This window comes from Sciurus carolinensis, chromosome 4, assembly GCF_902686445.1.
Source record: "Sciurus carolinensis chromosome 4, mSciCar1.2, whole genome shotgun sequence".
In the NCBI taxonomy this organism is placed as follows: domain Eukaryota; kingdom Metazoa; phylum Chordata; class Mammalia; order Rodentia; family Sciuridae; genus Sciurus; species Sciurus carolinensis.
The window spans coordinates 27104073-27125440 of record NC_062216.1 but is presented as its reverse complement, the minus strand read 5'-3'; the positions used below and the strand labels follow the sequence as shown (position 1 = coordinate 27125440).

The window sequence follows — 21368 nt, the reverse complement described above, 5'->3', positions numbered from 1 at the left end:
TGTTAGTTTCTTTAGTCTTTCCTCCCTTAATATTTACTCCTTGGTTGATCTTTCCATTTTGTCTCTTTTATTTTTATCTTGGCACTTTTTTGTTCAAAAACCATCAGTTCTTCCCCACAGTCTGAAAGAAGATCTGTCTTGTGATCGGCATTCAGGGTCCTCCAGTATCTAACTCTGATGTACCTTCATGATTCAACTGCACAGGTTGCAAACACAGTACTTTGTAACTTTCTGTGCCTGCCTCTTTCTGCTTGGTACATTGCCTATGCAGGCTCCCTGCTAGGAAGGTCCCTGCAGCTCCTGTTTATTCCAAGCATCTGTAAGGGTCAGGTAATTAGGGGCATGATCCTTGGACAGACCTTTGTTTATAATCCTAGTTCTACTCATGTACCATTTAACCTCTCTCTATCCCTTTTAATTGTGAGTTAACATTTTCAAGAACTATGGAACATTTGGTACAATTTGACTTTGAGATTTTACTTCTTTTGTATTGATACTGTGGGTTGAGCCCAGGAGCACTTTACCATTGAACCACATCCCCCGCCCTTTTTATTTTTTATTTTGAGACAGGGTCTTTGCTGAGTTGCTTATGGCCTCACTAAGTTGCTGAGACTGGTCTTAAACTTGTGATTCTCCTGTCTCAGGCTCCTAAGTCATTGGGATTACAGGCATGTGCCATCGCACCAGGCAAGATTTTAGTTCTTATCCCGAAACTTGGAAAAATTGAAATTTTCTCATGTTCTTCAATAGTTGCCATAAATGTTAAGAGGAAATTCTGGAATAAATATTTAAATTTGTAACCATTGTCAAAAGAGAAACATGAAAGTATATAGTTCTCTTTCTGGCACTTTCTGGTGTTCTGTGCATATTTTTTCTTCTTCTGTTGGCACCAGGGAGGCCAGCTGTTCAAACCTCTAGTCTGCTCCGTTTAGTGCAGGGCCGCCCTCCACAGGGCATGGGGACGGTTTGGGGAGACTCATAGGACAAGTAGCTTCCATGAGGACTCCTGTTGCTATAGTCAGCTAGAATGTTCAGTCACAGGGTGACTGCTTCCACCTTTGTCGTGTACAAAGAGCCACCTGCTTCTGGTCCAATGGCTTTGATGGTCCCCAAACACTGGCAATGAAAGGGGAGTCTGTGAATTCCCTCCACCTCCCCCAGGGGTGCCAGTAATGACTGCTCCTCCAGCAGAGTGTTTGGCTGTGAGAATGAGGCTCTTTCCTTGAGGCTCTTTCAACCATTTGCTGCCCACACACCCCTGACTGAGCAAAGCACCACTCAGTGGGCCTTTGCTAAGGAGCTGGTCACTCTTGTGAGGAAAAAGAGTCAGTGCCTTTCCAAAGGAGGAAGTGCTGTCATCTTGGCCTTGGAGTCTTTCTAGTCTCTCTATAACTCTAGAGATAAGCATCTCTTCCCTCAAGGACTTCTTGTTTATATCCAGTGAAATGACACCATGACAGAGCCCCAGTATACTGACATCAGGCCCTGAGCCAACTCAGTTTAAAGCATCTGAGCTTAGTGCTGATAAGTTGGAAACTCTGATTCCCAGATGAACTGAATTCTAAGCCACCGGGTCCCACATTTTTGCATTTTGTAGGAAATGACAGGGATGCTAAATTTTGTTTTTTGTCAAATAAGGGTGTCAACAAAAATCTACTGACTTGAATCCGGGTATTAAAAAGAAGGAAGACACTTACACCATGGTAGGAAAGAGCTATTATTGACTTGAATGTATTTAGCTTTGTGATTCTTATTTTTCTTGCTCACTGACACAAGGTGACAACTTGGTCAGAAGTTGGCTCTGGTCACTGGTCCTGAATTTGAGAACTTATTAATAAATTCTTAGGAAACTTATTAATTTAATTGAAGTATCTTTGAAGGTCTTCTTTCAAGAACTTTAATTTAAGAGGATTGAAAATCACAGGTGTGTTACCCTCTTTTCCTCTTCCTACACATATGCATCTTCATGATGTTTGAATAATGATGTGTTATCTCACATTGTCCTCTAATGGTTTTGTATATGGATATTTTGTTTCTTCCAACCAGCCAGTGATGCTAGGTGAATAAAAAATACCGAATAGTGACTTGAATTTATCTCTCATAATACACACTAGAACCCTGCTTAGAGAACTGCAGCTTTTTTACACACTTGTGTGTATGTGTGTTTGTGTTTTGGAAGTCTGCTGGAATCATCAATTTGCAAAGGACTTTGTAAGTCCTAAAACAAGCCTTTAGGATCATGTCTCTGACTCCCTCACAATTTCCTAATGAAGTTAGAAAGATTAAAATATCTTTTGGGTAGATACGGTTCTGCATTTCAAGCATCTTCATAGTCTCTTATCATTTTTGATGATATAGTAACAATGTAGGGTGCAGCAAGGTAGTTGAGGTTCTCCCACAAAATATCAGAATTGTTTTTCATTTTAATATACTTTTAAACTTAAAAATCATAAAATGTTCCTTAGAGTGACAGTTAAGCTTCGATATTTATGACCTTCCAATTGCTCTAGCAGTTTAGGAAAAAATTAAAATGAGCCCTCAAGTAAAATTTAAGTGGAAAAGATTAAAATTCAGAATTATGGACTTTTCTCATTTGAATGAGTCCTCACTTTTTCCAGGAAGTTTTATGTGCTAGGCCTAGATTCCTTATATTTGACATTCCTTGAAAAAGTACTTCATTTCTCTCTTGAAAATACATGAGGAGTTTTATTTTTTGAAAATAAACCCTTTCAGATGAGAACAACTTTCTCCACCCAGCTATTGTACTCTGCTTTTAACTACAAACCCAGCATACCCAGCATCCTTTGCCAAAGATGGGTTCCTTCTGGGGCCCAAGGTGGAAGCATTTGAGTGAGTGAAAGAAGATCAGTGAAAAGATATCATTATCTTTAGGGTTTTTATTTTATCTTATTTTTTTTTTAGGGTTCCCAGGATTGAACTCAGGGTCACTTGACCACTGAGCCACACCCTGAGTCCTATTTTATATTTTATTTAGAGACAGGTTCTCACTGAGTTACTTAGCGCCCTCGCTTTTGCTGAGGCTGGCTTTGAACTTGCAATCCTCCTTCCTCAGCCTCCTGAGTTGCTGGGATTACAGGCATGTGCCATCTCACCTGTCTAGGGTATTTTAAAATGCTATTAGTTGTGATATCCACATGGCTGATTTGTGATATGTGCTCAAAATTGTTTAATCTTTAGCCTTCTTATGAATTCTTATTTTCTGATTCATGTATATTGTCTTATGACTAAATAAAACCATTAAAGCACAATTTATGAGTAAATTATTTCTTTCAACAAATATGTGAGCGAACTCTCAACATTATCCTAGGTTTTGAGAGTATAGTAGCCAATATTACTAAATTAAATCATTGCAGTTCTTGAATCATTTCATGATTTTGTGATTGGTCTCTTTTCTTCAAATAGTGGATTTCTACAGCTATTTACTTGAGTATGTTAATTATTTGGGTGGGAGAAAGGAATAATAAGAGTTTTCTTTCAAGATTCCTATGATGTAATTTCATTACTATGACCTCTAAATGTTAGAAAAAAAAAGAATAGATGCAACTAAAGAAAAATGGACACTTCACAATCTCAGAAAGGAATAAAGAGGAATAGCCTACCATCAAAAAAGACTCATTGGAAGTGAAACTGTCATTGTGCTTCATTAAAATATTTGTTTTGTTAAAAAAACCATAATAATTTCTCCCTTAATTTTCCTGGTTAATTCTTTCAACAAATATTCGAGTGCTCACTAACCACTGTTCTAGGTGGTTGAGAGTGGGATTAATAGTCTAATGAATCCTAATGAACTAGTTTTATTATTATTATTATTACTATTGTTATTATGCAAAAGCTTGTTAAGTGAGCATATTGAGCTTTATATAAAAGACTCAGGTAGTTATACATTTCAGTTTTGCTAATAAAAGAACCAAAAAGAATATTTTAGGATTTGATTCCAAGGGAAGTATTAGTAAAGTAAAGTAAAGTGGTAAAGCCCCTTTTTCTAGATTTGACCTCTAAGAGAGTGGTGCCAGCTATGAGGAAGGCAGCATGGAAAACCGAGAAATGGTCAGGACTGTTTGGAGCAGGATTGTGACTAAGTCCTTCAATTTAGGTATGAAAATATTCTAAAGGGCGGAAGAGGAAAGCATCTTTTCATCTGGTCTATGAGAAAGATTTTATTCAAAACAACCTCTGAAAAAACAAAATCTAGTCTTGGCCAATTTTGGAATTTTGAGGATGAGGTAAAATTTTAGGCAGAGTTGTCCCTACTTCCAAACACAAAGAAGCCAGAGTTTGGGCCTTTATCTTCCCCACCTCTCATTTACTCTTTTCTCCATCTGATTAATTATGTGTTCATGTGGGGGAAGGAACTGGTGGTCTGCTCTGTTGACCTAGGCTTACGCTGCTACTCTGCTATTTGCAATTCATGTGAGCAAGAACCAGCACCTCACTAAGCTTCCACTTTCCCACATAAAGATAAGAATACAACCTCAGAAGGTAATGGTGAGGATTGAATATAATGCATGCAAAGATGCTCTGAAACAATTAATAACAAGAATTAGCATAACAGGTAATACTTCCTTAAGTGATGGAAATAAAGCTGAGAAGCACAGGAACTCTCTATATCTGAAGCTACTCTCTATATCTGAAGTTGTGCCTTAGATTACACACGTGTGAAGCTGATTCCTTTCCCTACAGGAAGCCCGTCTGAAGCCCAGCCTGATCTGATGCCCAGTTACTCACTCTTGCCAGGCTGGTCCCAGATGGAACTTTGTAAGGGACATACTTCCTGTAGATATGACCAACTCTAGAACAGGGAACATCAAACATTTCTCCTCCACACATCCAAACCTAAAGAGAGGAAAGTACAACAAAAGAGAACAGTGAATTTCAAAAAGTATAATTCAAAATAATAATTCATAAAGGAACAATTAACAGGATTCATAAAATATCTTAAGACTGTCTTAAAGTTAATAAATGAATAACTTCTGTTTTAAGTGGCTAACCAAGAAAACCCTTTTTTAAAAAAAATTAGAGCTTCGTAGTTATAGTAGTTTGGTTAATCTCGACAATTTCTACATGCATGGAAATCGATTTCAGTTCACGACTTCCCCTTTTCCATTCCCTCCATCCACCTCCCTCTCCTTTTCCTTCCTCAACTCTACTAGATTTCCTTTGCTCATCTATTATTTTGTATTCAATTGGTCCTTTATGTAATCTTATCTTTCCCTCTCTTTTTTCCTTTATTTTACTTTAGCATCCGCATATGAGAGAAAACATTCAACCTTTGAGTTTCTGAGTTTAGCTAATTTCACTTAGCATGATATCCTCCATTTCCATCTGTTTACCTGCAAATGCTATAATTTCATTTTTTTTATGACTTAGTAGAACTCTATTTTGTGTGTGTGTGTGTGTGTGTGTGTGCATCTCATCACAATTTCTTAATTCATTTCTAAATCCAATTTCTAAATCTGGGTTGATTCTGTAATTTAGCTATTGTGAATTGTACTGCTATAAATATTGAGGTGGGATTATTGCTGTAGTATGTTTATTTTAGATCTTTTGGGAAAATATCAAGGAGTGGGATAGCTGGGTCATATGGTAGTTCCATCCCTAGTTTTTTGAGGAATCTCCATACTGCTTTCCAGAGTGGTTGTACTAGCCTGCACTCCCACCAGTGAAGAATAAGTGTTTTCTCCCTATAATCTCACCAGTCATTTATTTAAAAACCCACACTTTTAAAACCTAGGTTCATAAAAGCATAGAAACAAAATACTAGTGCAGTAATGTATTATTTCCATACACAGTATGTTGGCTTTTTAAAAAATTGTAGTAGAATTTTATCACAAATATAGTCCTGAACCAACACTTAATGCTTTGATATCTTATTTATATAGACATTTGTTAAGATAATTTTATTGTGAAATTATATGAAAATATAATGTTGGAATTTAAAATGTCAGCTTAAGAACTTAAAATATAAAAAGTGAAGTTTTTCAAATGGATGAGTAAGCTAAGGAACATAAACACATTCATACTTTAAGTTAAATGTAGTTTCTGAAACAGCAGTGTTAACATTAAATATCATAATTGCATTCTTATTTCTAGCCACCACCAATCTTTGTTTAGGTACAGATAATAATTGGCTAGTAATGTGGATTCAGGAAATATTAAAGTCAAGGTATGTGTTAAGATGCCATATTTATATATAGAAATAAAAGTTAATTGGTTATATTTTACTGTGAATGTACACACACACATACTATCATGGTTCTACATAACAGACTATGTGTTATAAAAGGGATAATTATCAAAACACAAATCCAGGTTTTACAGAGGCTATATTTTTAGCAATTTTCTTTACAAGAAAAAATGATTTAAAAATGATTTAAAAGAGATTTTTTAAGAGTTTCAGAGTGGGGTGTAGAGGCAAGTGCCTATAGTATTAATTACTTGAGAGATGGGAATATCAGTTAAACTCATGAGTTGAAGACCAAGCTGGGTAATATAGTGAGGCCCATTAAAAAAAAAGAGAGATTGATTAAATTTATGTATCAACCTGATATCAAGCTGTAATACATATAACTTATTTTGAAATGTAATCCTGAAAAAGATAAAGAGAAATATTTATGTTTTCACTTAAATTTATTTCCAACTTCTCTAAGAGGATTGCTACCTCAAGAGAGACTGGTTCAATTTTATATATGTATGTATACATATATATATATACAAGACACTAATTTTACAAAAAAAATGTAGATAAATAGAAAGATCAGCAGAGTAGAGGAAAGGGAATAGGGGGAGGGAAGGAAAGGATAAGGGTAAGAACTGGGGACTGAATTGGAGCAAATTATATATTCCATGCATTTATAATCATGTCAAAATGAATCCTAATGATATGTATAACTAATATGAACCAATAAGAAAAGAGAATGGTTGAATAAATGGTGATTATAGTAAGTAGAAGTCCAAGGGAAAGCAATGAAATTATTAAAACAAAACTCAGTTGCTTTAATTGAGTTGAGGATTACTCACGGTATTAATTTCTATTTGATGTGATAATTATTAGTAATTGAGATTATACCATCAGAAATGCATGTGGATGATAAAGAGTTGGTAGAGGCCATGAACATTCTGAGCTATAGCATCAACATCTGGAAAGCTCTCAAGAGAATAGAGTTCTATAAGATTAAAAATAAAAAGGGTAAATATAGCAAGCTGTTCCAGGATCTATAATATCAACTGTTGTGGAGCAGGAGACGTTGGAAAAAAACTGAGTAGCACAAAATCCATATCACCAGTAGTTAAGTAAAGATAGTTTAGAGATCAAGGGCCCAGTTCTATCTGTAGGCCTAAATCTTTTGCTAATTTCCAGGTAAACGTTATGTGTATCTGATATGGGGATTGAACCAAGGAATTTATGCATACTAGGCAAGTGCTTTATCACTAAATCACATCCCAAGACTTAATTTTATCTATCTTTATAAAGGGAATGACCAAAGAGGGAAAGGGGTGAAAATGTGTCTCCAAAGAAGTAAAGAAATGAGGTGGATAGTCTTGATAAAACTCAGAGAAACTCTTTGAATATTTGAATAACCTAGTATTTGAATGAGGTATTTTATAGACCCTCAAGGAGATAGTATCACAATTGATAGCATAGAACTACAAGAGGACAGATTTCAACCTAGTAAGAAGAAGACATTTCAAATAGAATGATTAAAGATGGAATGGGCTTTCTGTATCCTAGATGTGTTGAAATCTGCAGTAGATGGCCTAGTTGATGGATAATAGATGAATAGTTGATCCAGCTAATATTTTAAGTTAATTCTAATAACAGAAATTAGCATTTATGAATATTTTTTACCCTTTTCATGGACTATTTGATAAAATGATAAGCTTGCAACTCAATGACAGACTTTATTGTTTCCCCTATTTTATAAACAAGAAGATAGCACTTTAGAGAATACAGTAACTCGTTCAAAACTACATAACTCGTCACCTCCAGAACTGAGATTTGAAATCTAGTGTCTAATTCTGATACCCACATACATATATTTTATCCACAAAGGCAGTAAACTTGTCTGTAAAGGGCCAGATAGGAAATACTTTTGCCTTTACAGGTCAGAGGGTCTCTTTTGCAACTACTCAAACTTGGTAATATGTATGAAACTTTGTTTATAAAAACAGGCAGTAGGTCATAGTTTAGTTGCCCTTCTCATATAAGGTACAAAGTACTTTCAAATACTGATATTCAGTGATTCTAAAATAATATATGCGGGAGATTATATTTTCCAAAATTAGATACCACAATATCTCCTATTGCTCATACTCTTCTTCCATATGACCTTGGTAGCCTCTGACTGAGATGTGGATCTAGGTCCTCTCTCTTTATGAGCAGACTTGTGAATTCTTAAACCTGTAGAGTTTAAGTGCCTAAGGCTATATCATAGGCTAAGTTAAAGACAGTGTGACTTCTACTCACCTACTGTGGAACTCAGTTTTGGCAATCTGAGCTGCCATTTAAGAAATCTGGCTTCTTGAAGTTACCTAGCCTTGTTATGAATTAGTCCAAGACCTATGAGAATCCATCTTTAGGTTCTTGGTCAGCAGGTCAGTTGAGTTTTCAACTGATGGCCACCATCACCTGTCAGACATATGAATCAAGAATTCTTTCAATGATTCCAGCATATAGCTGTTGAGTCACATCCAGATTATGGAGCAGAAACAAGCCATCTACTTTGTGCCTGTTTTGAATTTGGTACCCACAGAATTCATAAGCTTAATAAAATGGTTGTTTTGTGCTGCCATTTTTCTGGGTACTATGTTAGGCAGCGATAGTAACTAGAACTACATATTTTCAAATCCAAGATAAAGGTGAACTGCTAGCAGATAGCTGAAGTTTATGGATCCCCTACACATTTCATCTTATTGTGGGAGATAGAGTGGTAGGACTTATCGATTTCTGTGCTCATTTCTTCCTAGGCACACTACCAACCTATAATTCCTTTGTATTTGGATGGACCGTGCAATTTGAAGGTGAATGGAAGTGATGTGCATCACTCTGGAACAAAGAAATTATGAGTGAACTTCCTTCTCTACTGTTTTCTTAATTTATTTTTTCTTCAGTCTCATCAATTGGAGAAGATCTAGAGAAGACTTCAGGCCCTGGGAGATGGTGGAGTCATTAAATGGACAGGGTCTGGATTCCTGAAAAATTGGAGAGAGCAGTGCATCCTCTTTGTCCTTCAATTCTGGACCAGACTGTAACAGGGATGATAGAGAGGACTTACCATGTTATATTACCAAGATTTGGGTTGTTGTAGCACTTAGTCCACTCTAACTGATATTTCTTTACTCTTTGTTTCTTCTAATATTTTTAATCTAAGAGCTATGATTATTTGAGAGATTATTAGTTTTTCATTTTAAAGGAGAATTTGAAAAGTACTTAAAACACTAAATGAAGGGGAGGAATACAGGAAGGTTGATAATGTTAGTACTATGTTTAATCAAATGTCAGTTCTTATTGTTCAAAGATAATTAAACATAAAGGTAAGTAAGTCCTCTTATTCACACTAGGAGATAGAAAATTGTTAACATAGCCTTTTATTTTCATAAAAAAGGTGACCATATTGATCCCATTTGTGGAGTTGGTAAGTCTTTTCTGTTGGATTAAGGGGTGGTGACAAGTGAGGGCAAGATATGGGACCAAAGCCTATTTTTTTGCCTTATTCTACTTTTTGATTCATGAGTTCTTATAGAACACACAGCAAGTGGACCAAAGTGGACTAAATGCTTCTTTTGAGAGTTTGTCAGAGTGAGCTCTGCCACAATAGACGTTTCAATAAGTCATCATCGCCTGATGTTATGTCCCCTGCCAAATTGATATGGTGCAATCCTAACTTATAGTATAGGAAGTGGGCCTTTGGGAGGTAATTAAGTCATGAGAGTGAAGCCCTCATGGATGGGTTTTCCATGAGAGGATATGATGAGAAGGTGGTCTCTTGCAATCTAGTAGAGAATTCTCACTAGAACGCAAACATTCTGGCATCCTAATTTCAGAATTCCAGTGTTCACAACTGTAAGTAATGAATTTCTGCCATTAATAAGTAACTTGGTCTTTGGCAGTTCGTTATAGCAGCTCCAATGGATTAAGACTCCTTCCTTTGAAAGATATGACAAAGCAGACTAATAGGTTCACAGAAATCTATTTTCAGAGGGTTACTCTTATTGTAGTTTCTAAAGATCTATGTATCAGTTTCTCATTGATGTGTAACAGATTACCATAAATTCAGTGGCTTAAAAAACATACATTTATCATATCACAGTTCTGTAGGTCAAAAACCATCCGGGATCAGCTGGGTTTTCTACCTACATTTTCACAAGACTGAAGTCCAGGTGTTTACTGGACTGAGTTGGGATCTGGAGCCTCAGTGGAATAGTCCACTTCCATTTAGATTGTTGACAGTTGTAGGAAGAGGGTCATTTCTGAATGTTGCCTACCATAATTTCTAATGAATTAAAATTCATGTCTTCTATTAATAACCTATTTCTTATTCTTAAAATTCTTCCTTTCTTTTTTTTTTTTGATAGCAAAGTCAAATTTAGGAAACTTCTGCCCACATTTTTAAAATGATAAATTCAATGGTAAGAAAGAATCCTGGTTTATTTATTTTTCTCTGCACTGTCACTATGATCACTTAAAAACATAAATCTGAGCACATTATGCCTCCATTTAAATCTATCACTGGTTTTCTGTTGCTCTTAGGGTAAAGTTATAACTCCTCAATAAGTTTTCCAAGGCCTTGCAAAATCGAATTTGTCTCTCAATCACTACTCTCACATTCCCCTGACGAGGGGGCTATTTTTAAATCATCAGAAAGGAGCTCATTTCCCTCCTCAGGGCTTGTGGCCATGTTGTTCTCTCTAAAGGAATTTCTACCTCCCTTATCCCATTCCTGCTTTGTTCATATTGTTTACCTTATTTCCCAGATTTCAGCTTCACTGTCACAAATGAGCCCTTCGATTTGGTCAGGACTCCTGTTTTATGCTCTCATTTCATCCTGTACTTTTCCTCTACATATTTAATTTTAGCAGTTCTCCCTTATTCATGGTTTTGTTTTCCATGGTTTCTATTACCCATGGTCAACCACAGTACAAAAATATTAAATGGAGAATTCCAGATTGAGTGAGAAAGAGAGCACATTCACATAACTTTTATTCTAGTGTAGTGTTAGAATTGTTCTATTTTATTATTTGTTATTTTTGTTAATCTTTTACTGCAGATCAAACTTTATTATATATATGCTTGTATTTAGGAAGAAAACAGTGTATATGATAGCTGTTACCTTTGATTTCAACATCTACTGGGTTTCTTGGAACTCATTCCCCTCAGATAAGAGGAAAGTACTGTGATTGAGTCAATAAATATGCAGTGAGCACTTACTGTATGCCTGACATCCTTCACTGGGCTGGAGCTATCATGTGTGACTGATTCAATGTTCTGAACATAGGAAGGTTTCTTTCAAATGGAGATTGCAATCACAATAACCATAATTAAGTAATTTGTTTGTGATTTCTTGTATGATTCATTTAGTGTTTGCTTCCCCTCATTGGACTATAAGTTCCTTTATTATTTAATTCATTATTATGTCTTCAGCTACCAATGGAGGACTCAGAACATAATAAATATTCAAGTATTCATCAAGTGATTGAGTACTATCACCTCTTGTTTTAATTATGTGTATGCACCTAGTTGTATAGAGACCCAGAAGGCTTTTCCAACATAGTGTTGCTTCATACCACCTAGGGCTACCTTGCTTTTTACCATAAATATACCCCTTTGATTTTCCCAAACCTTAGAGCTATTTTCGTTTCTCTACCATAGGTATTGCCACACACTTTTTTCATTATTTTCAGTCTTCTCCATGAAACTGTGCATATTTCAGTAGAAATACCCACATCGACACAGTAAGAGATGTGTTTAGATAACAACGTGGGAACACGGCTCACTCAGAAAGCACACTTGTGGTATTTATCAAGTGCGTATTTATTTTATATATTTGTATTTTTATGCAGGCTTATATTTTTAAAAACCATCCCTGGTAGTATGTAGTCTTAAAAAAAAACTATGTCATGCCATTCTTAAAGTATCTAATACTTAGAGAAATGTTTTACATTTACAAATAATGTGTCTTCTTTTGACAACATAAATATTTTAAAGAAATGTTATTTTACCCATGAATGAACATAGAGCTTTTAAAATATAATGTAGCTCAAATTGACTGAATAATTGAATGTTTGCCTTATTTTTAAATCACTTTTCGATATCAGCCACAAACTGGAATTTAGACATAAAGAATGTTAAATTGAATGGAATCATATAATTATACTAGTCACATGGAATATAAAATTAGCTTTACTAAGAAACTGATTGTCAGCAGGATGATAAAGGAATGTTATTCAATGTAAATGAAGCATACTCTACTATATGGAAATAGTGATCTAAATTGTCAAAAAATATTTATTAATACATTCACTTTCCAAGTTGTGATCTCTCCACTCATCTCCTACTCATTCCTCCCTCCTTTCTCCCTTTGATCAAGCTATTCTGGCTTCTTTTCTGTTCTTTCCACAAGCTGGATACTCTCCTACCTTAGGGCATCTGTACTGCTTCTTCCCTCTGCCTGGCATTTTCTTCTTCCAGAGCTGCACTTGGCTATTTACCTCATACCCTTCAAGTCTTAGCTTCTAATATTCCTGCTCTCAAGACCTTCTTACCCTGTGCTCCCAGTGATCATCACCATTCTTTGCTTCTGTTCTCACAGCACACACATCTTCTAACTCAGCAGATCTCTCTCTTATTGTGTACATTGTTTACCTGCCTCTTCTATAACAAAGATAAGGATCATCGTGTCTGATCGTCATGTCTGTGTTTTTCTTGAGAGATTTGTCTTGAGCACCTGGAACAATGCCTAAAACAGTTGGTGCCCAGTATTTTTGAATGAACGGATGCTTGAATGAATTATTGGTTTATTAATACAAATTAATGTTTATTACAGACAACTCAATTGCTTTGTGATTACCCATTCTGTGACTGCTATTAAAAATAAGTTGATATCTAGAATATTCAAATACAAATGTCCAAATAATAAGTTACCTTGACCATTTTTTCATTCACAAGTAGCTTATTATAAAATGAAGCAATGGCTGATGTTAAAAATATAAGACACTGTATATAACTAAGTAATTTTCTGGGATGGGAAAATAACTTTCTAACGGAATGGCATGACTTGAACAGGCTAAGATTGAAAAATTTAAGACTAGATAGATAGTCAAAGACCCTACCATCTATCTAGAAATTAAAACATTGTTAACCTGAAAAGTTTTGGTAAGTAGATACTGAGAAAAGCCACGTCTATCATTGTGTCTGTCTGTGTCCTCTGTCTTAATCTCAGAAAATGGGTTTTGAGGTTATTCTTGGAGATAGAAAAAAAAGAAGACAGCTTATTTTTGACATTTCCTGATCAAAACGGTGGTCAGAAAATTAAAAATCAGAAATTAGAAATGCCTTTACTCCATGTACAAACAGAGAAACAGCATGTATCTCATTTGTTTACAATAAAAAAAAAGAAAAGAAAATGTATCTGCAGTCTTTGAAAATTTTAATGAGGTTATAGTACATTTTATTCTTTGCGGAAAAAGCTCTCGTTTCTTGAGCTATCTGCTTAGGACTGACTCTCTCTCTCTCTCTCTTTCTCTCTCTCTCTCTAAGTAAGAAAAGCTTTGTTAAGTCAATATATAAAAATCCTGTCAAAACTATCTTGGGTTTAAAGAGTTTCTAGATGTCAGGCTGGTGACAGTTTGAGAGGACTGACTGATCATAAAATCACAGGTTTTAAGATGCAGTGTTCATATTTAGGGTAACATCAAACAGTCTTAAAACAGTGATTGAAGTGGAAAATAGAACTTATAAACAAATATAACTTGTTGGTTTACTCAACATAGTAAGTTGTGGGGAATAAAAATGAATTTGAACACCTTAAGAGTGCTTCTTTGGGTAAAATATTATGGTTAGATACCTAATTCATCATTTCCCTTAATTCATTACTCCATAGATTAGAAGGTGCATTTGAGGCAGAATGTCTGATTTTTTACCATATTTCCATATGCCTCTGGACTTTGTCTTATTGCTTAAACTGCCTGGATTCACCATCTGCTAAAAATAAGTAAGAGTTCTTTAGACATTATTTTAAGGTGGTTTTTTATGTGGTGGAACAGCTTCCTTCTTTTAGGTGAATATCCAAATGTGAGATTCTCCTTTGGTTCTCAGTTGTGCTGCGCAACAGGGTTCAGGTCAGGGGTATCAATGTCCTTTTCCAGGGTTCATCATATTCCAACATCCTCGCAGGTGGCCAAGCAGAAAAGGAAGTCTTGAGAACTGTTGTGGCTTGAGGCATGTGTGCGAGGGAACAAAGTGGACACGAGAGCCACAGAGGGTGGACATTCAGAGAAGGGTCCTAGAAGCACTTAAGGTCTGGAACCTTTAAGAGACTCACCCATTCTCCTGACTTTTTCACAGTTGCTTACATGAGCTTTCTCCTAATTTCCCCCTTTCTTGGAATGCATTGGGGTTTTGTCTTTTTGCACAGCAAACATTTTAAGTAAAACCCTCTTCTTGAACAATGAGAGTTTGGGTGTGTAGGAGTGCTGAAAATGAGCTTTGAAGAGAGCACTTCAATCCAACACGACTCAAATAAATACCATTGCAAAAAACACCAAGGTAAAGCAAAGTGATTTCCTCACTTCGGTTTAGAAATTCATGAAAAATTTTATTTATTTTTGATTAATATTTAAGCAATATTCAATATGAAGATATTTCACCAAAATAAAAAGAATGTGAACTTTTTGGGGGGGAAAGTTTCATAATAGCATTTGCAGTTTATTTTATGTTGAGAAGTGGATATGCTTTTGTGATAGAGTACCAGTGGGCCAGCTGTGATTTGGGAAGTTACCACCCTTTCCTGAGTCTCTTTTTCATCCTCTATAAAGTTGGGGTAACAAATATACTTCACATGGAAGTCGTAAGACAGCGTCCATTGGTGGCATGTAATATGTGTTCAGGAATGGTGATCATATGATACGATCTGCCTGTGGACAGTGCAGTTGAAGACTAAGATGGTGGTCATGTATTCATACATTGACATCCATGATAGGACAACACGCACATCTGTGAAGGTGTATGTTGGGGGAAGCAGGAATTATATTTAGAACTTCTACTCTCACAATCTGGGAAACAGGAAGGAGTTTTGGTTCCAACCTAAGTTTGTTGGCCTTGGATGTTGCAGGTTGCTGACTTGGAAGCAGAGAATAAAAATAAATCCCTAAAGCGCTAAAGTTAATGTAGTTATCCACTCTGGAGGTTCATTGGGATTTGGGTGGAAGGCTTAAGAATTTTATGAAGAGTTTTGTCTTTTTCTTTTTCTTTTGTAACTTTCCATACAAAAACCTCTTGAACTAGGGTATAAATTGCTTTATCAAGCCAGAAGCATTAGAATGATTAATTTTCTTTTTTCTTGTTAGGGAAAAGGGCAACAGAAAAATAAAAAAAAGTTAGGAAAAAAGTCTCAATATTAAAAAAAGATTTCAGTAGGAAGTCAAATTGACCTTAGCACAGGTGCTGAACGCTGTGTAAATTGTTGTAACTTGTTCACTTTACAACTATCTATAGAAGTTAAAATAAAATTAAACAGGGAATTAGGAAAATGCCATCAGACATAAAGGAAGTAACAACTGGAAGGAATTCATACTTGCCGCTAGGCTTATATCTAATAGACATAAAATTTAACTTGAAAATGCTCTGTTACACCTGAGGTACCTTTTGTTGGGTAATTGAAATGAATCTCAGACTGGCTTGTGAGACATTTAGCAGCTGTTTCTGTTTATCTTTGAGTTTCTGAATGAGTTTAGAGTCATTTTAATATTTTCTTTGGAAGATCAATTCTAGGCATGTGGAATTAAAATGGATATTTTTATGTCACCTAGGCCAAATATTCTAGGGGAAAAATCCCTTCAGGAACAACTCTGGCTATTTTCTTGTGTATTTGGAGGTGTACTGTGTGTCATAAAAAGGCTTCTGTCACATTTCAGATTCAAAATACAACTAGACTTTGAAGTACTTTGCAGGCTCAGAAGTAAGGAGCATCTCTAATATAGCTGTCTCATAAAAGCAATGAGAAGGTATATAAAATATTTTAGAACCATCCTTGGCATAAAAAGGATTTCTAATGAGCACATTTTATAAGGCTAAATTTATTTCTAACACAAGCATCATCATGATAGTTTATATGAGATGGCTTAAGGGAAAATAGTACACTCCTAAAACACAATTGAGTTGTACCCTTCTAGGAAGGCAAATAAACTATTTTAGAAGTATAAATTAAACACCTCAGGAGGAGATTTTTGCATTTTCAGACAACAATGGTGAAAGTGGAGAATGTTTATTAATTAGAATGGCAGGTTCTGTGCTAGTGTGTTGGTGGCTTGCCTTAGGAACATGTGTATGAGAAGTTAGTCAATGTGGTGGCGGGGGAGGGAAAGAGGGAATGACTTAGGGACAAGGATGTGGTGCTGAGGATCAAACATGAGGCCTCCCTTTTCTTTGGGATGCTAGGTTGTTACTATTTTGTAGTTTGAATCCCTTGGGGTTCAGACCTGTGGACCAGGAACAAGAATACCATTGAACACAGGCTACTTCTCTCAGTTTAAGGATTTCCCAGTGGACTAAAATCCTACTGTTAGTGTAGAAGTTTCTTTCTTCCTTCCTTCCTTCCTTCCTTCCTTCCTTCCTTCCTTCCTTCCTTCCTTCCTTCCTTCCTGCCTTCCTGCCTTCCTTCCTTCCTTTTTTCTTTGCAGGGGGTATAACTGGGGATTGAACTCAGCCACTAAACCTATTTTGTGTTTCATTTAGAGACAGGGTCTCACTGAGTTGCTTAGTGCCTCGCTTTTTGCTGAGGCTGGCTTTGAAATTTCCATCCTCCTGCCTCACCTCCTGAGCTACTGGGATTATAGGCATGTGCCACTGTGCCCAGCTAGATTTATTTCTTGAACTTGTATTTGAACTGTCCTGAAATCCACATAAACATATTAATTATGTATTTAACAAGGCCTTTGCTGACCACCCAATCTAATGCCTCTCCATTAAGAGAATCTTAAAGTCGGGGACCGAACAGGGGCTAACCCAGACTGTATACGTGTATGGAGTGAGGTGTTGGATGTAATGTGGTGGAAATGTGGGACAGTAGACCGCAGGTCCTTTCCATTCTTTTGTCCCTTGGTATAGTCACATATGTTTAAAAGCATTATGCCAGTTTAATAAGACTGTCCTCTATTCAGGGATCCCGCTTTGTGATATTGACTGATTTCTTTTTAGCATTTAACAAATGTCAGAAATTATCTTGTTTATTTATCCATTTATTTATATATAATGTATCTTTTTTTCACACTACATTCCATTATCATTTCTTTGGCTGTGATATTCTCACTGTCTTTTGCATCATAGGCTTTCAATAAATATTTTCTGGATGCATGAGTATGTCTGTGAATATTGTCAGCATGTGAAACTATACATAGTATTGCAATTTTGCTACATAAGTACTTACATATATACTGTATTATACATGTTTTATATATAAAATAACATTTATCTGCCTACTTTTGTTTTTGCACATATGTTCTGTACTTTACTTTTTTTTTCACTTATCAGTGGGTTTGAATATTCCATATTGCTAAAAATAAAGGTGACACATTCTTTTTAAAGTTCATACTATAGCCTATAGTCTAGGTATATATTAATTGTTAGTTTGTTTCCTAGTGATGAATATTTAAGTTTCTTCATTTTTTGTCAATGAAACAATAACAAGATAAATATTTTGCATACAGATCATCTCACATGTGTGAGTTTATCTTTGGGTTCAGTGAATAGAAATGAAGTTCTTGAGCCAATGCATGTACATATTTAGAATTTTGGAGGATATGTGCTAATTGTTCCCCATGGAGATTGTACCACTTTTGACTACTATAACTGATTCTAGGCCCTTGTCAACATGTTGTTGTCAGACTTCTCTTTGTGTGTGTGTGTGTGTGTGTGTGTGTGTGTGTTTTGTGGTGCTGAGGATCAAACATGAGGCCTTCCACACACAAGGTAGCTTAGGCTACATCCCCAGCCTAAACTTCTTCATTGTTGCTGATGTAAGAGGTAAAATATATTCCATTTTTTTTTTTTTAGTTTGTGTATTTCTTAAAATACTTAAGGATGAATAACTTTCCATAGTCACTTGTATTTCCTTTTCTAGGAACTGTCTGTTCTAATATTTTGCCTACTCTTAGAAACTATGTCATCTTATTGATTTGTAAAAGATCTTTATGTGTTAAGGGTATTAGTTACAAATAATTTCCCCATATTGTCATTTGATTTTTTTCTGTTTTCCTATATAACCATTTTTTAATGTGGATGGATTAATCTTTATTGCTTCTTCTTCTTTTCTTTTTTAAACCATACTTAGGGAACTTTCTCCATTCTAGTTTTTCCATGATTTTTGTAATTATTATATATATATTTTTCATTTTTAATGCTTTAGACAGTTTAATCTTCTTAGGCTCTATTTTTGTACAAAGTGTGGATTCAGTTTTATTTCCCCCCCAAATGAAATAGTTTTCCCATACTATTTACCAAGGAAACCCTTATCTTCCTCTTGATCTGATATTTTCACTTTTTCTTATATCGAATTCACTTATTTATCTGGGTCTCTTTCAATTCTGTGCCACAGGGATCTGTATTTGTTCATGCAGATTTTATTATGTGTTTTATCTGGTATGTTTAGCCTGTTATCATATGTCACCAAAGTTTTCTTGATTTATGTATGTTTCCCCTTATGAACTAGAAACATTTTATTTAGCACACACACAAAATGCATGTTACCATTTTTACTGAGATTGCAGTAGATTGATGAGTTTGCTTAGGGAGGATTACATTCTTTATGAATTTTCATTTATTTAACTCTTTTGTGTATCCCTCAGTAGTAGCATAGCATTTCTTGATTCATCTGCACATTTTGTAAGTGTATTCATAATTTTTCCCTTCTATTGTAAATGGTGTTGTGGTTTCTATTCTTTGAGTGGTTGTTGTGTGTATATAGAAAGGCTATTGTCTTCTGTATATTTACACACACACACACACACACACACACACACACACATTTTACCCAGGCAACTTAATGAATTTTTTATTGTTTATAGTAGTTTTTTGGTTCATTCTGCATGCATTTTGGTGGGTCATATTACTTATAATTAATGAAAAGTTTCCCTCATCCTCTGTAATTTTTTTATATCTCTTTTAATCTCTTGTCTAACTGCATTACCTACTATCTTCAGAATAATATCAAATAACATTAAATAATAATCTAATGGGAAAATTCCTAGAGTTTTCTCATTGAGCAAATTGATAGCTTTTGAGTTGAGATCCATTTGTTATATAAGCATATATTTATATTTTAATCATGAAATATTAAGTATTTTGTTCAAAAGTACATTTAAATTTTATTGTATGTTTTATATTACTATGGAGATGACTATGACCATTAAAATTTGCTATTAAGGTGAATTTATTAATACATATTTGTGAAAGCTGCACTTAATTTGGTGTATTAGTCTTTGAATAGTTATTTTATTTTGTAATGTTTTATGATTATTATTTTTAATGTTATTACTTACAACTAATCATTACTTAGAAGTAATCATGTACTTCTCTATTTTTTTGTGCTATCTTGGTCAGATTTCATTATAAATATTAATGATAGTCTTATAACCAATTTAATATTTCTTTCTTTTGTAATATTAGAGAACAATCAAAAAATTTTGGAGTTTTTTTTTTATGTTTAGAAAATAAACCCAGTGGAGGTTGGTGCTTTATTTTTTAGATGATTTTCTCTCCTTTTGATTTTTTTCTTTCTTCTATGGTCTTTGGTCAGTATGGGGCAGAATTTTGAAATTGCCCCCACATTCCCTGGATGTGCATGCCTTTGTATAATCTCCTCCCTCTAAGTGTGGGAAATACTGCAGACATGATAAATTTCATACCTGTGAATAGGTGTCTTTATTTGAAGAAAGTGAAGGGACTTTGTGGATATACTTATGGTCCCAATTAAGTTGACTTTGAGTTAATCAAAAGGGAAATCATCCTGGGTAAATCTCATCTAAGAAGTGAGTCTTGAAAAGTGACTTGTTGCTTCCTGAAGGAAGAGTTTTGAAGATGGTGAAGTATAAAAGAAATTCCACTGCTGGCCTTGAAGCAGTAAACTGTCACATTGGCGAGGACCTAGGGGAGACCATATGGCCAGAACTGGGAGTGGCATTTAGGAGTTGAGAGTGATCTTCAGATGACAATGAGGAGCTCAGTCCTACAACCATAAGAATTGAATTCTGTCAACAATCTGTGGCAACTTGGAAGACCTTTCCCTAGTTGAGCTATGAAATGAAGACAGAGTTTGGCAGGACATTTGATTTCATCTTGTGAGATCCTTAGCTAAGAACCCTGCTAAAATATGCTGGACTTCTCTTCCAAATCATCCCTGTCACCCATAACTTTTATTGGTATAGAACCGAGCAAAATATTCTCTTATGATTATTTAAAATTTTTTGAGATTTCTATTTTTCCATTATCTTTCTTTTGGTGTATTTGTATTTTTTTAAGGACTAATTAATTATACCTAATTAATTTATCTGTTTCCATATCTACCTGTAATTCATGCTAATTACTTTTGACTACAAAGAACCAGTTCTTCTACTACCAGTGTTTGGTTTTCTAAATCATTAAGTTCCCTTCCAATATTTATACATATTTTATTCCTATTTCCTTAAGTTTATTTTATTTTTCACTTGCAAATGATTTGTTTGTCTTTATTCTTTCTTTTTATGTTGACATAAAAATAAAAGAATGTTTTCTTCTTCCTTCCCCTGCCCCTCCTCCTCCTCCTCCTCCTCCTCTTTTTCCTTCTTCCTCTGTTTCTTTTACAGTACTGGAGATTGAACCCAGGAACTCAATCCCTGAGCTACACCCATAACCCTTTTTATTTTATATTTTGAGACATATTCCACCAACTTGTCCAGGCTGGCCTTATACTTGTGATCCTCCTGCCTCAGCCTCCTGAGCCACTGGATTTACAGTGGCCTGCAACACTGGACCTGACTATATTTATTCTGAACACTGTTTTAACTGTATCACCTATGTTTTGAGATATGGTATTTTAATTTTTTTTTTCTTGATGCCATTAATATGAACTCCTTTACCATCTATATCATTTCCCTCTATT

General features: G+C 35.1%; 1 protein-coding gene across 1 annotated transcript in view; it reads right to left on the bottom strand.

Moving 5' to 3' along the window:
- The window catches only part of Galntl6 (polypeptide N-acetylgalactosaminyltransferase like 6), a 1064176-nt gene that overhangs the window by 87499 nt on the left and 955309 nt on the right, over positions 1–21368 (bottom strand). The window contains exon 9 of the mRNA XM_047550007.1: positions 4747–4854. Coding sequence (XP_047405963.1) covers positions 4747–4854 — 108 coding nt within the window. The remainder of the gene's footprint in view (positions 1–4746; positions 4855–21368) is intronic.